General features: G+C 48.4%; 1 protein-coding gene across 1 annotated transcript in view; it reads right to left on the bottom strand.

Moving 5' to 3' along the window:
- Pik3ap1 (phosphoinositide-3-kinase adaptor protein 1) overlaps positions 1–13,679 on the bottom strand; it is a 121,188-nt gene that overhangs the window by 18,242 nt on the left and 89,267 nt on the right. The window contains exons 10-13 of the mRNA XM_021152078.3: positions 13,001–13,195; positions 8,768–8,833; positions 7,198–7,403; positions 3,701–3,773 (exon numbers count right to left, since the gene is read on the bottom strand). Coding sequence (XP_021007737.1) covers positions 3,701–3,773; positions 7,198–7,403; positions 8,768–8,833; positions 13,001–13,195 — 540 coding nt within the window. The remainder of the gene's footprint in view (positions 1–3,700; positions 3,774–7,197; positions 7,404–8,767; positions 8,834–13,000; positions 13,196–13,679) is intronic.

Below are 13,679 nucleotides of genomic sequence, written 5' to 3'. Positions count from 1 at the left end.
TGTGAGGGGATTTTGTTTCTCTAAGTTCTCTGTACAGCTTCTGATCTACAGCCTCATCCCAAGCCACAGGATTACAGAGCAACCAATCACAGACTCAAAGCTACAAAACTGTAAGCCAAAATTCACCTGGTTTTCTTTACTTAAAAAAAAAAAAAAAAAAAAAAGCATTTTGTTTAGGGGAGAGAAGTAGGTGTGTGTGCCATGGTATAACAGTGGAGTTCAGAAAACAACCAGAGAGAGTTGATTCTCTCCTCACACTTGGGTCACCAGACTTAGCAGCCAGGGCCTTTTATCTACTGAGTCTTCCCAAGCCTTGTCTATTTGTAAATTGATTATCTCAGTGATTTGTTACAGCGATGGAAAGTTAACCAACAGTGTCCAAATATCCATAGTTCAGTCTTTTTATAGTCACGGCACTAATTAAAGTCACTGACATTACCCCTCTCCAAAGCAGAATCCCATGTCAGAGGATCTCAAAAGAGGGGAGGGAAGTTGGCTGTGCTTCTCTGGAGACCTTTACACAATGAGCATTCTGATTTAGACTATAGATACAGATGGAGGGAAGTCATTATTCCGAGCCTGATCAGCCTTGGGTGAACTTTGTGGGGTCCTACAGTGACGCTCAGGATGGTCCAGAACTTGCGGTCCTCCTGATTTAACCTTCCAAGTGCTGGGATATAGGTGTCTACCACAGTGCTCAGACGGTTCCTCCATATGACAGATGGAGCCCAGGGGAGGACAGCTATAATGAGACCCCAAAGTCTCAGTTCGTGAGCCAGAGCCCTGGCCCCTGAGTGTGTGTGAGTCTACTGCTGTACCCTCCCGGACTTCTCACACTGGGGTTATCAGCCAAGACATGGCCTGTGCTCAGAAGCTTGACACAGTTCGTCTCATCAGTGCTTCTGTCTCTGCATGCATATGCTCTACTTTTAAAAAGCACTTCAGTCCTTTCCGACTGAGAGCCCTATTTTCTGAGCCCAGGTGACTGACTGCACTGTGGGTGCAGCCTGACTTTCTACCATGTCAGCTTTCTCCTCTTCTCTACCCTGCAAGCAGACACGCTGAGCCCTCCCCACATCCTCTGCCCCAGGGAGGGGGTTATACATTTACAATCTAGATATTTAAAAAGAAGTGCTAGGGGCTGGAGAGATGGCTCAGAGGTTAAGAGCACTGACTGCTCTTCCAGAGGTCCTGAGTTCAATTCCCAGAAATCACATGGTGGTTCACAACCATCTGTAATGGGGAATCCTATTTTCTCTTCTGGTGTGTCTGAAGACAGCAATAGTGTACCCAGATACATGAAATAAATAAATAAATAAATAAACCTTTTAAAAATAACATAAATAATTGTGTTTTAAAAAAAGGAAGCACGAGGATGAGTTCCCTAAGCCTTTTCCTTACCTACTCAAAATCATTACATTCTCTAAGCCAACTACTTTTGGAAAGACACCATGCTAGGCATTATGGGAAAAACCAAACGCACATGAGCAAAAGGACAACTCAGAAGCTAGCAGATCACACACGGAGAGGAGCCTGGGTTTCTTCTCGAGCTGGATGCTGATACTTGGTGACTGTGTGGAATGACTGCCGTCAGCAGACGTTTGACGGAAAGCCTTTATTCCAACAGAGACTTCCTAAAAAGCCATCAGGACTACACTGCAGATTGGGGAGTCAGCGGGGTGCAAACCATGCATGCTCCCACCATCTTGGAAGCAGGGAAGGGAGGAAAGATGCTGGCCTGTGACTGGATCAGAACAGAAGACTAAGGAAATCCTGGTCTGTGTCACAGAGGGCAGGAAGCAAGCTCATCTGAAAGGATGGTAGGGAAGCCTCCTGTGGAAGAAAAGGAGCCAGTAGGCCGGGTTGTGGAGAAAGAGGTGCAAAGGCCCTAAGGAGAGACCTGTGCTTGCTTGTTGGAGCAATTGCGAGGGAGTTATTAATGCTCAGACCAAGGCAGAGATTGAATACAGAGGTCACATAATGTGAGGCCTTGGGGGCCACAGCAGAGAGTCTGCTTTTCCTCTGTGTGGGACAAGAGCCCCCAGAGTACTGAGAGCAGAGTGTGGCATACTCCGATATTTAATTCTTTTACATTACTACTGCTATTTTAAATTATCTGTCTGTGTGTGAGGGTAATGTGTACATGAGCGCAGTTCCCCAGAGTGGCCAGAAGAGGGCAGTGGACCCCTTGGAGTTGGGGTTAAATGTGGCAAGAATGACCCAGTATGACTGCTGGAAATCAAATTCAGGTCTTCTAAAAGAGCAATACAGACTTTTAACTACTGGGCCATTTTCCTAACCCCTAGTGTTTATTGTTGTTGTTGTTGTTATTGTTGTTGTCGTTATTAGTTACATTTTTGTGATAGAATCATATTGTGTAAACAAGCTGGCGTCAAACTCACAAATAATTGTCCTTCTCTGCTTCATAAGAACTGAGATTAAAATGACCTGCCATGACACCCAGCCTTATGACACTTTATCTATAAAAGGACACTAGCTGTAGGTTGGAGGATGAACTGCAGAAGGGTGAGGGTACAGAAGGGTAGAGCTGAGTCCGGAAACGACTGTACTAGTTCCACCAAGAGATGGCGGTGGTTTGGCTATAGCCATGGCACAGGAGAAAGAGCCACACTTAGCCTGCACATTGGAGTCGGAGTCTTGGGAATGAGGAAATGAGGTAACAGTGATTAGGGCAGAAAGAGGCATGCCTGGGACAGCAAGCAGGCCCTCCAGGTGTCCTGACAGAGACAGAATACAGAAGCCTACAATAGCCCAGAGTCTTCTCAGAAAGGGGGCTGCTGGACTGACCCACAGTCCCGTTACAAGGATTCAGGTTGTGAAGGAGGAGCCTGAGCAAGAGGCTCAGGAGAAGTCACCTGCCCACAGCTGAACACACAAGAAGACCCGGATGTTGCTTAGTTCTCTTAGTAAGGGGCTCCTCTTGCTGAAGTCTAGCACAGAGATCCAACCTACTGAAGGCTCCTTGTCCTTGCTCAGGACAAGTGGCACCACATGGCTGGTGTCATGAGAGGTTTAGAGGGGACAGAAGATTGCGTTCATAATATATATATATATATATATATATATATATATATATATATATATATAAAACAGTCATTCATGGCCCTACTGTCACATAGTGGGTCCCTAGATACTCGTGATAAAGACAGAGGGGCTTTCTCTGCTCTGTTGGTGCCCACATTCTCTTAAGTGCTAAGATGGAGCCAAGAGAGAAGATGGAACAATCCTCTGTGCGTGGGAGGGGGCTCTGTCCGTTCATTCTCTCATGGGAGGGGACATGCTTTTCCTGGTACTCCAGCATTTATAGAAGGGACAAGGCCAACCCATCGCCTCCAAGGATCTCCCTGTCTAGTGAAGGACCTGGATCTGAAAACAGACGCTGGGCAAGCAGTCTGTCCACTCGGGACACAGTAGCAGGGAGGGTCAGGGATGGCAGCAATGGCATCCCCTGGTGATGTGACACCCCCTAGTGATGCGACATCCCCTGGTGTTGTGACACCCCCTGGTGATGTGACACCCCCTGGTGATGTGACACCCCCCTGGTGATGTGACACCCCCTGGTGATGTGACACCCCCTAGTGATGTGACACCCCCTGGTGATGTGACACCCCCTAGTGATGTGACACCCCCTGGTGATGTGACATCCCCTAGTGATGGAGAGCTCTGAGAAGCCACCTACCTGCGTGCTTCCCAGACTTTGGCTTCTCTCTCCGTCTTCGGGTGATGCTCTCTCTTAGTCTTTTAAGATTTTCCTGGAAAATAATTTATTTGTTGTTTAAGTATCCAGCAGAATGGCAGCCTTTGGATATTGGAATTCCATTCTTACCCAAAGCTCTTTATAGGAGCCAGGACGTTACCGTCACATCTTTCAAGATGGCCCCCAGAGAAACTCAAGTCTGATAAATTGTGCCTGAAATGTGCTATTTTTTTTTTCTACAGTAGACTCTACTTTCAAATGCCCGGTCCCATTCTCAGCCTCAGAACCCACTGCCCTCCTCCACCCATGCCTCATAACCAACCCCACCCTGACAGACTTGAGTTCATTCCTGTGTCTGACTGTGCTCTCTGCTCAGTCCTCTGACCTCAAGAGACCCTGATTTCTATAAATCTGTCCCAGGCCTGGGTCAAGGCTACTTCCCTGAAGCCTTTCCCAGATGGCCCCAGGCCTTAGTCCTGTCCATACCAACCACGTGGGCTACACTGCCTTGCATACAGTATATGCATGTGTACACATATGTACCCTGCCTCTTCAAGTACACCATGGGCTTTCCAAAGACCAGGTTCATGGACCTTTCTGTGATTCTATCATTTAGACAGCTGTAGTCATTCAATAAATGTTGACTGGATACATGAAGGTCAACATTAGTTTCTAACTTAAGTCAGTGCACAGCAGCAGTGCCTGGGCATCCCTGGGAGGATAAACATCTGAGTATTCAGTACCCTGGGGATGTCTAAACAGTCTGGTGGGAGTCGCGGGTGGTTATGAGAGAGCCACAGGAAGCCAGACTGGAAGGGTTGGTTGGTCTGCAGCTGTGGGCTAAAGACCAAGCAACAAGGAACGTCATACGATGGTCATCGTAATGACCTGGGGGTGGAAGAGACAGAGGCAAGGAAACCCATCTAGTGGCCAAGTAGTTGGCCTGATGCAGGTAACCAGGGAGGACATGGCTAGAGGAATGAAAAGACACAAAGGAAAACCACCACAGAAGCAGGTGAGATCTCCAAGTTACTGCCTATGAGTGGGAGAACCCCAAAGTCTGTCTGGGGTCTTGAGAGATAAACAGAAAGGACACTACGTGGCTGGACAAGCCTCAGGTCTAGTGCCCCTCAGGAGAACATGTCCAGCTAATAGCTGCAATTTTGGAACTGGACAAGAGTTATCTGCACAAAGGAAGAGCTATAGAGAGTCTAGGCAGTGCCCACACATGAGGGACAGGAATGAGAAAGACAGAGGAACAGACAGAAGCAGCGGGAAAAGAAAGTGGTTACCCCAGGACTAGCTGACATATTACCGTCCTGGACAGCGGAGGCTGTCAGGGTACAGACTAATGTGTACTTCTGCCAGCTGGGTTTTTCTGCTATGAACATGAACCCCAGCAAGTGTCCCGGGACTCTGAACAAGGTAGTGTGCAGGGGGGGACGCTTCTTGAGTAGGTATGGAGAGAAAGCTAATGATTGGTCTGCGCTATAACTACGGGCTTTTCCACCCGTGCCGCAGTTCCTGAAATAATGACTCTGAGACTTGTTATTTATGGATAGCTGCCTAGGCCACACGCTTTGGCCCATCCCCACTAGCTCAGAAGTCAATTATGCCGTTTAAACTAGTCTAAGTTCTCCTCAGTTTCATGTATCTGTCTCCTCGGAGTTGGGGCAAAGCTGTTCCCAAACCTGACTCTATCCCAGAGTTCCTCTCTCCCTGCCGGAACTCCCGCCTCCTACTTCCTGCCTCAGCTAATAGGCCATGAACTTTTTATTGACAGATGATGCTTCCCTATGGTGTACAAGATATTCACTAACACTGTCTCAGGCATGAGAGATGCTTTTCTTGGCTCACACTCTCTCCCTTCCCTTCACAGGTCAAAGGGGGAGAAGTGGAGACACAGCGAACCCACACCATCCAGGTGTAAGAGGCAGACTAAGGGTATGACTTGGGCTGCCAGCTCCAGAGACAGCTTACAGCTACTTTGTCACATGGTCACAGTATTTAATGTGGAGGGGAAAAAAAATCAGTTTGGGGCCAGTAGACTTTGCTCAGGGCGGCAGCAGTTCTAGGGTTCCTAAGTGAAAGGGGCCTGGAGCCCTGTGTTTAACATCACAGGGTGCCACCACCCTTAAGACCACCTAGAGAGGAAGGCATCTGGGAAAGAGCGTCCTCATGTTAAAAACACAGCTGGTAGAGTTAAGGACATGCAGTGGTAGAGGTGTGGGGAGGGGAGCGTAGACTCTAGAGCCAGCAAGCGAGTCTGCCCTGAGTAGTTCTTCCAGTCTGAGCCTCAGCTTCCTGAAAATCAGAGGCCATGACGTCTCCCTGACAGCTGTGCTGTGAGGAGCCACAGAGAGTCATCCAGGCAAGCTATAGCACACACAGTATCTGCTGGACAACTGTCAGAGCTCAACTAGGGCTATCTTCTGCTTGTCCTGACATCTTAGCCACATCCCCAAAGGCACAGCTCCCCTCCTAGGGTCAGATGCTGCTGCCACTTAGATGTAGCTGTCAAGTCAGAGGTAGGGACACCAGGGACTGTAATACACCACTGGGGAGACCTTATCATTCACTACAGAAGTGGACTTGAATATGTCCCTTAGTCGCCATGTCCTTATTTTCTCACTTTTAATGTGAATATATGAAAATTGTGTGTGTGTGTGTGTGTGAAGTTGTTTATTATCTCATAAACATTCTCAAACCAGCTGGGCTAGGTAGTGCATGCATGTAATCCCAGCGCTCCAGAGGCAGAAGCAGGTGGATCTCTATAAATCTGAGAACAGCCTGGTCTACACAGTGAGTTCCAGGTCAGCCAAGACTATATAATAAAATCCTGTCTCAGAACAACAACAATCTTCAGATCATACAGATAAAGCAGGACTCTGCTGTGAACCCCAGTCCTCTCTTATGTGCCCTGCCAGAGGGCAGCCCTGAGAGAGTATGTTCCATGTTTTACAGATCTTTGCCTTTGGTTATATTGACAAAATGCCTAGAGAGATTTGCTGTGTGTGTGAAAGAGAGAGACAGGCAGAGACAGAGACAGAGACAGACAGATAATCAGATAGACAGACAGACTGATTTAACTCAGGAGGTTTAGACTCTGCAGCTTCTTGTAATGTTAATTTCATCCTACTTCTTGAGGACTTTCCAAGTTTTCTTCATGTCCTAAGGAGTGAATATCAACCGTGAGAGAGAAGCAAAGGACCCTGAAGAACAAAGCTCTCAAGCAGAGGTGGCAGGCCATGTGCCGAGGCAGACCTGGAAGATAAAGGAAATTTGTTCCTGACCTCCAGCCTCATAAAGCTTTTAGCCAGGGTTCCAGACAAGGTCACTCTTAGGCACAGCCACTGAGCAGGATACACAATGCTCGCAGGTTCCCCCATCCAGTTCCAATGTCATACATGACAGCTTCAGCTGCCTCCTCTATGGCTGGGAGGTGGGGAGGAGGAGAAGGGGCATCGCTGGCTACCTACCTGCTGGAAGCGGAAGGACTCAGATCGCTTCTTCTGATTGAGTTGCCACTCTTTGAAATGCAGCACAGCCTCGTCCACGTTGACGATGCCCAGCTTCACCTGCTCCTGCAGGGTGATGAGCTGCCGCTGGCCCGGCGTCTTCATCCCAGCAAATGGGTCGTAGATGCTCGATGGCGGCCTGTCCCTCCATGGCCTCACAAGTGGCTCTGGAAAGAACGGCAGATAAAAATGGTGGACACAGACTCCCGGGAACCGTCTGCTGTATCAGAAGGAACAATGACGCATGGAACAAAGAGAAGGTGGGGGAGGACAGGGAACCAAGGTGGGAACGTCGCCAATAATTTCAACACTATTGCATTCACACAGATAGAGCCACAGCACAGATGGCATCTATGGCGGGGTTTCTTCACCTGGAGACTGCTGATATTTTGGGCTGGATCATCGCTCTGCATCATGGGAGCTCATTCTGTGCATTAGAGGTAATGAGCAGCATCTCTAGTCATCACCTACTGGGTGACTTTTCTTGGATTCAACAACCCAAGATGTCCCCAGTTATTGCTAAGTGCCCTCTGGGAAGGAAGAACAAAATGCCCTCTCTATTTGAGGATCAATGTTCTAGATATAAATCCCCCCATAGAACAGAAAAGTTATCAGGAAGACTCCAGCCGGGAAGCTTTTCCCAGACCTGTCTCTGAACTCATGGGCACAAAATACCAATGAGGTTGCCGCCTTGGTCTGGTGGCACAGATATAAACTAGGTGCTTAGTGCTGCCAGGTTGTCCTCGGGCTGTTTTGTACCAACCTCTATTTCATCACGATTAAAGGGCATCTTTCTACGTCAGAGGTAGGAGGGCAGCTTGCCAGTCTCCAGGCGGCAACCTGAATTACTTGCAGAAGTGACTGGGCCGTTGGGACATGTGAAGACAGCTTGACATCATATGTCTCAGTTCATGGAGTATGTTCCAGATTTCCCCTGAGACCAGACTTTGAGGAATCGCTTTGCGAGCTTGCACCCCACTGGGGCTGCTTTTCCAAGCAATCTTAAGTGGGGAAATGCTGGCTACCTATGCTGGGCAACAGGAAACTGATCAACGTTTGCCTGCAGTATTCGGTGCTTTTCAAATTTCCTTAAAAGGTCTTTGGGAAAACTGGATGTCCCGGTTGTTACAAGAAAGTAATTTTGATCAAAGATGACACAAAGCAAGGTGGAGCTGGTAAACATGAGGACAGTAGGTAGTTCAAGAGGGCTGTGCCACACACAGATAAAGACGGAGCTGGGCCCACTGCCATGCTGTTGGCATTGGCCTCAAACCCCTCCCTGTTCTGTATGGATACCCGTCTATTAGCCCTCTCTGTGGGGTCGGTTTGTACAATAATCTAGGGTGCTCCAGCCTCTCCCCCACTTTCCTTTGCCTTCAGTAAGGGGCTCTGAAGCATCGCCCCTGAGCTAAGGCTCAGATCTCTCTCCATAAATGCCACATGCTGCTGTCACGCTTGGCCACCCTTGTTACAGGAAGCCTCCAGGAAGTTCCACTTGTGTGCAGGAAGTCGAGGGCACGCCCTGGCTTACCTTTTCTGATGCTCTCAGAAGAAACGTAGAAATTCCCGAGCCGCTCCTGACTTTTTTCTGCAAAAACTGTGAAAGAAAGAATATTCTGAGTGGAAGCAAGACGTCTTTCTCGGAGACACTGTCACACGTTTACAAAAATATATATATATTAATCTAGTGCAAAAAAAGTAATAAACGTGACCACTGTGCACAAATTTCTGGATGAAAACAGTGTAAGAGAGCAGAGTATCAACTCAAGGCAGGGAACACACACACACACATGGGCTCTCCCCGCTAAAAGAGAAGCCAGACAGAGGATGTCCACAGCTTGTCTAAAGACTCAGATGGGTGGTGGTGGTAACACACATCTTTGATCTCAGCACTTGGGAGGCCAAGGCAGGTGGATCTTAGTTCAAGGCTGTTGGCTTTGGCCTCAACCCCCTCCCTGTTCAGTATGGATACCTGTCTATTAGCGCTCTCTGTGGGGGCGGTTTATACAATAATCTAGGGTGCTCCAGCCTCTCCCCCGCCTTTCCTTTGCCTTCAGTAAGGGTCTGCAGAGTGAGTTTCAGGACACCTAGGGGCACATAGTAAAACCCTGTTTTGAAAAACCAAAAGAAAAAGAGAAAAGGGGTCCAGGGGCTGGAGAAATGGCTGAGTTGGTAAAACACTTGCTGTGCGCCAGGTGTGAGCTCCCCAGCACCCGTATGCATGCTGGGTAGGGTGGCTCACATCAGTAATCCCAGGACTGCGGAGTTGGAGATGAACAGAGTCCTGGAGCTTGCTGGTTAATAGCTGAAGTGGTGAGCTCAAGTTAAAGGAGAGATGTTCTGTCTTTCTCTGTCTTTCTCTCTCTCTGTCTCTGTCTCTCTGTCTCTCTCTGTCTCTCTCTGTCTCTGTCTCTCTCTCTCTCTCTCTCTCACACACACACACACACATGCGTGCACACATAGACAGAGGTGGAACAATTGAGGACTGCTCCCCAGCACCCAGCTTTAGCTCCAAGTGCATCCAAACAAACGCACGCACTGGCACACACTACATACAAGGAAGGGCAGACGGGGGAGAGGAGAGAGGGAAGGAAGTGTGCCAGGATCCCTACACAGAAGCATCTGGGAAGACCCGACAGCTAGAGAACAAGAGGAGGCACCTAGTAGGCCAATCCGTACTCTCAAGCAGAACTCTACCTGGCAGAATGGGTCAAACGTTTCCCTCCAGAGGCACCAAGATGAAGTCACTGGTGAGAACAGGCAGAGGACAACAGAGATTGGAAAGTGAACCGTTCTGTTGGTGGTAGCTCCCTGGGCTCTGAAGAGGACTCCCTCAGTTCAAATCCCAGCCCCGCCACTCACGTATCATATGAGTTTGGATGATAAGCTTGACTTTCTCCATGTTCCTGTGTCTTACGCAGAGTGAAGGCTAAAAGCATTGGGTTGTCATGGGAACTAAGGGCTAGCGAGTAGCAAGCGCCTGGAGCACAGCCCGCTGCGTGTAAACACGCACCACTAGTCCTTATTACCATTATTCATTTCTAAGCTTTGAGATGGACGCCCGTGGGGTAGCGACGTCATGCTAACTAGTCCAAGTGATGTCTCTTCAGTGTCTCACAATTTAAAGGTATTTCCTTATGTAATATCTCATCTGACCTTCAAAACAAAGTTGTAGCAGAATACTGTCATCTACCAGGACATGCATCAATGTAGACACACACTGTAATGATAGCCATTTATAGATAAGGAAACTAAAGCCCTAATGGGTAAGGTGACTTGTCCCATGCCCTATGCTGGGCAGAAAGAAGTCATCGATTGTAGGTGTGTTTGTGTGTACTGTGCAAAGGTGACCCTTGTGTTGTTCGAATGCTGATTTCTCTGCCCCCATCTCTTGTTTCAACCTGGACACGGCATTGTAATGCTTATGTCTAGAATCTCCTGTCTCAACTTTGTGTGAATAATTCTTACCCTCTATTCTCTGCCTGGTCAATAAATGCTGATCACCCAATGGCTGGGCTGAAGAGAAAATAGGGGGAAAGCTTTATGTCAGACAGGAAAGAAGGAGAGAGAGGGAGATTCAGATTGGCCACAAGGAGGTGGGTCAGAGAAGACATAATGGGGAAAAAAAAAATCTGAAGCCCAAAGATCCAAATCAACAATAATATGCAAGGACAATGAGATGGGGAGGGAGGTGGCCAGGTTAGCACAGGAGGTTACTATAAACCAATGCTGCCCAGTATTGAGGTTTCTCTGTGCGGCTATTGGGCACTAGCAAAGATAAGGAAATACAGTTGCTGGATTAATTCAAGGTTTGTATTCATAACACAATAATTAATTTTACAAGAGATACACCTCTTCCTAGCCACTGCCCCTGTTACACTGCTTGTATCTGCTGCCTCTCAGCAATGAGCTGCCACCTCCTCTCCCATTTAGGAGTCACCAGTGTGTATTTGTGGGCTCGGAAACTGGCCCTGAATCAAGGATTTGATTGCTAGCAGTATGTCCAGGAAGCATCCACCTGCCTGGATTTAGAATCACCAAGGAAACACACCTCTAGGTGTGCCCGTGAGGGCATCTCCAGAAAGGTTTAACAGAGGAGGGAAGACCCACCATGAACGTAGGTGGCACCATCCCACGGACTGGTATCCCAGACTAAATGCAGCTGCGCTGAGCCATCGTGTCTCTGCTTCCTAACTGCAGACACCACATGACCAGCTACCTCATGCTCCTGCCTCTGCGGCTTCCACTGTTCATACTGCTACATCCCCCTCCCTGACCGTGACGGGCTGTACCCTTAAACCCCGAGCCACAGAAAACCTCTTCTTATTTAAGTTGCATTGTTACAGCAATGAAAGGGTTAGCTACCACAGGAGGTGATGGAGGTGAGACTGGAAGTGGGTGAAGCAGTAAATAGTGGGTTGTTAAGTGACAACCACTGCATCACCAGGTGATCGCACAACTGTGCCTTTCAGAGTTCTCGCACAACAGCGACAAGCAAGGTGCCAACTCCCATCATTCACAGCCCGAACAGTGGCCCTCTCTGCTAATTCCCTGAGGCTTTCAGTCTGCCCTGAAATGGGCAATGAAGTGCCACGTATCAGAGAAAGCCCTCAGTATAATACCCAGCAGTCCATGTAGGGAGTGTGGTGGGGGCTAGTCAGTGGGCAATATCCAAAAAGACTAACGGAGATGTTTTCTGAGGAGATGGCAAACCTTGGTGACACAGAACTTCCCACAGCCATGCTACATGCTAGTGTAGGACTGCTGGACTGGGTAAAACCAAACTAAAACCAAAGAAGTTAGCTACTTGAAACATGGGTGCATCCGAATGTATTTGCTGTTTATATGCGATTCAGAGTTAACTGGACATCCTGTATTTTATCTGGCAGCTCCAACCCAGACACCTGAGGCTCTGGATGGGTGCTACCTGCCCCATCACAACTTCCACAATACACGCTATTAAAAATGGATGACAGTGGGTAGTGGCAGTGCATGTCTGTAATCCCAGCACTTGGGAGGCAGAGGCAGAAGGGTCCCTGGGAGTTCCTGGCCAGCCTGGTCAAAATCCTGTTTCAAACAAAACCAAATAAGAGTTCAGAGCTGGCAGTTTTGCTCACACTGAGCATAAAACCATATTAATAAAATCAGGTCCAGAAGTGTAATAAATGTGCCTTCAATCTCTAACTAGCGTCTCAGGAAAAACAATGAAGAAGTCAAACTAAATTCTTGCCAGCTTTCATTAGCATGGGCAAGCAGACAGCCTGATTTAGTGGCTAAAATATTGGCTGTGGAGTCAGGGTCAGGGGCCAAGCCCTGGCACTGCTAAGTTGTGACTGATCTTTTGATCTTCCACTTCCCGTCCATAAAATGGGGATCAAGGCCCTTACCCTAAAGGCTATTGTAAAAAATTAAGTGTGAAGAATGTTCCTGGTAGATTTCAACAAGTGCCAGCCATTAAAATGATGAACGGTGACGACAGGACACGTTATGAGATAGAAATGTACTAGGTTCCCATTTACCTCTGGCCTTACGATTGTGCATGAATGCTTCCAGAAGGCAGCACTGAATCTAACCACTGTCTCTGGTGTAGCTCCAGAGTTCGTGCTGACCTGTGACCTATGACCTATTGCCCTGGCTGGCAACCATCCAAAAGAAGACAATCTGAGCAACACTTCAGAAAGCCAGGGAACTAGGATGTTCCTGCTGAGGCTCTCAGAAGGCCCCCACCCCCGCCCCGCTGAGCACCATCCCTGGCCACACTTACCTTTAGAAATGTATGGCTCGTTGTCAGGCGGTGGGGGAGGGCCAGGAGCGCTAGCCTCTGGCCTGGGCACAGGGACAGGGGGCCTGTTGGCCAGGTCCAAAGAGAAGGTCTCATCTTCATCCACAATGTGATAAAGTTCTTCCCCATAGGGATGGTCCTGTTCTCTCTCCCAACTGGCCGGTTTCACACTGTTACCTGAAACACAGAGAAGGGGGACTGAGTACAGAACCGTGGTCCGGGAAATTGCCTGCCTGAAGGTGGTAAGACCAAGCGAATGTTCTCTATTGCCAAAGTAACAACCTGTGACCAAAGGCTTCCCTTGGGGTATCTACTGTGCCATTTGCTCAGCATCCATGAAAGCAACCATAAGAACACCAAGGTCTCCTTCACCGGCTACCCACCCAGCCCAGGACAGGAGCCACAAGCTCGGTTGCCTCGATCTCACCACTAGAATCCTGTTACTCGTCTCAGCATAGTTAAAGGAGAAGAGGATTCCAAACTCCAAAGCCTGAGGACTCCCAGAACCACTTCCTGGTGTCTGAGCAGCATTGGAATGATGCCCTGCATCCTCATCACCAGCTACTACAGCATCTCCCCGTCCTCTTACACAATGGTTACGTGGTATGGCTCCTCTTGGCTGAGTATGGTTCTCGGATCATTTCTCTGCATGACTCTTGCA

Source organism: Mus caroli, unplaced genomic scaffold, assembly GCF_978045245.1.
Source record: "Mus caroli unplaced genomic scaffold, Mus_caroli_1 scaffold_20, whole genome shotgun sequence".
In the NCBI taxonomy this organism is placed as follows: Eukaryota; Metazoa; Chordata; class Mammalia; order Rodentia; family Muridae; genus Mus; species Mus caroli.
The sequence above is the reverse complement of the archived record's forward strand: the minus strand, read 5'-3'. Positions and strand labels throughout refer to the sequence as shown.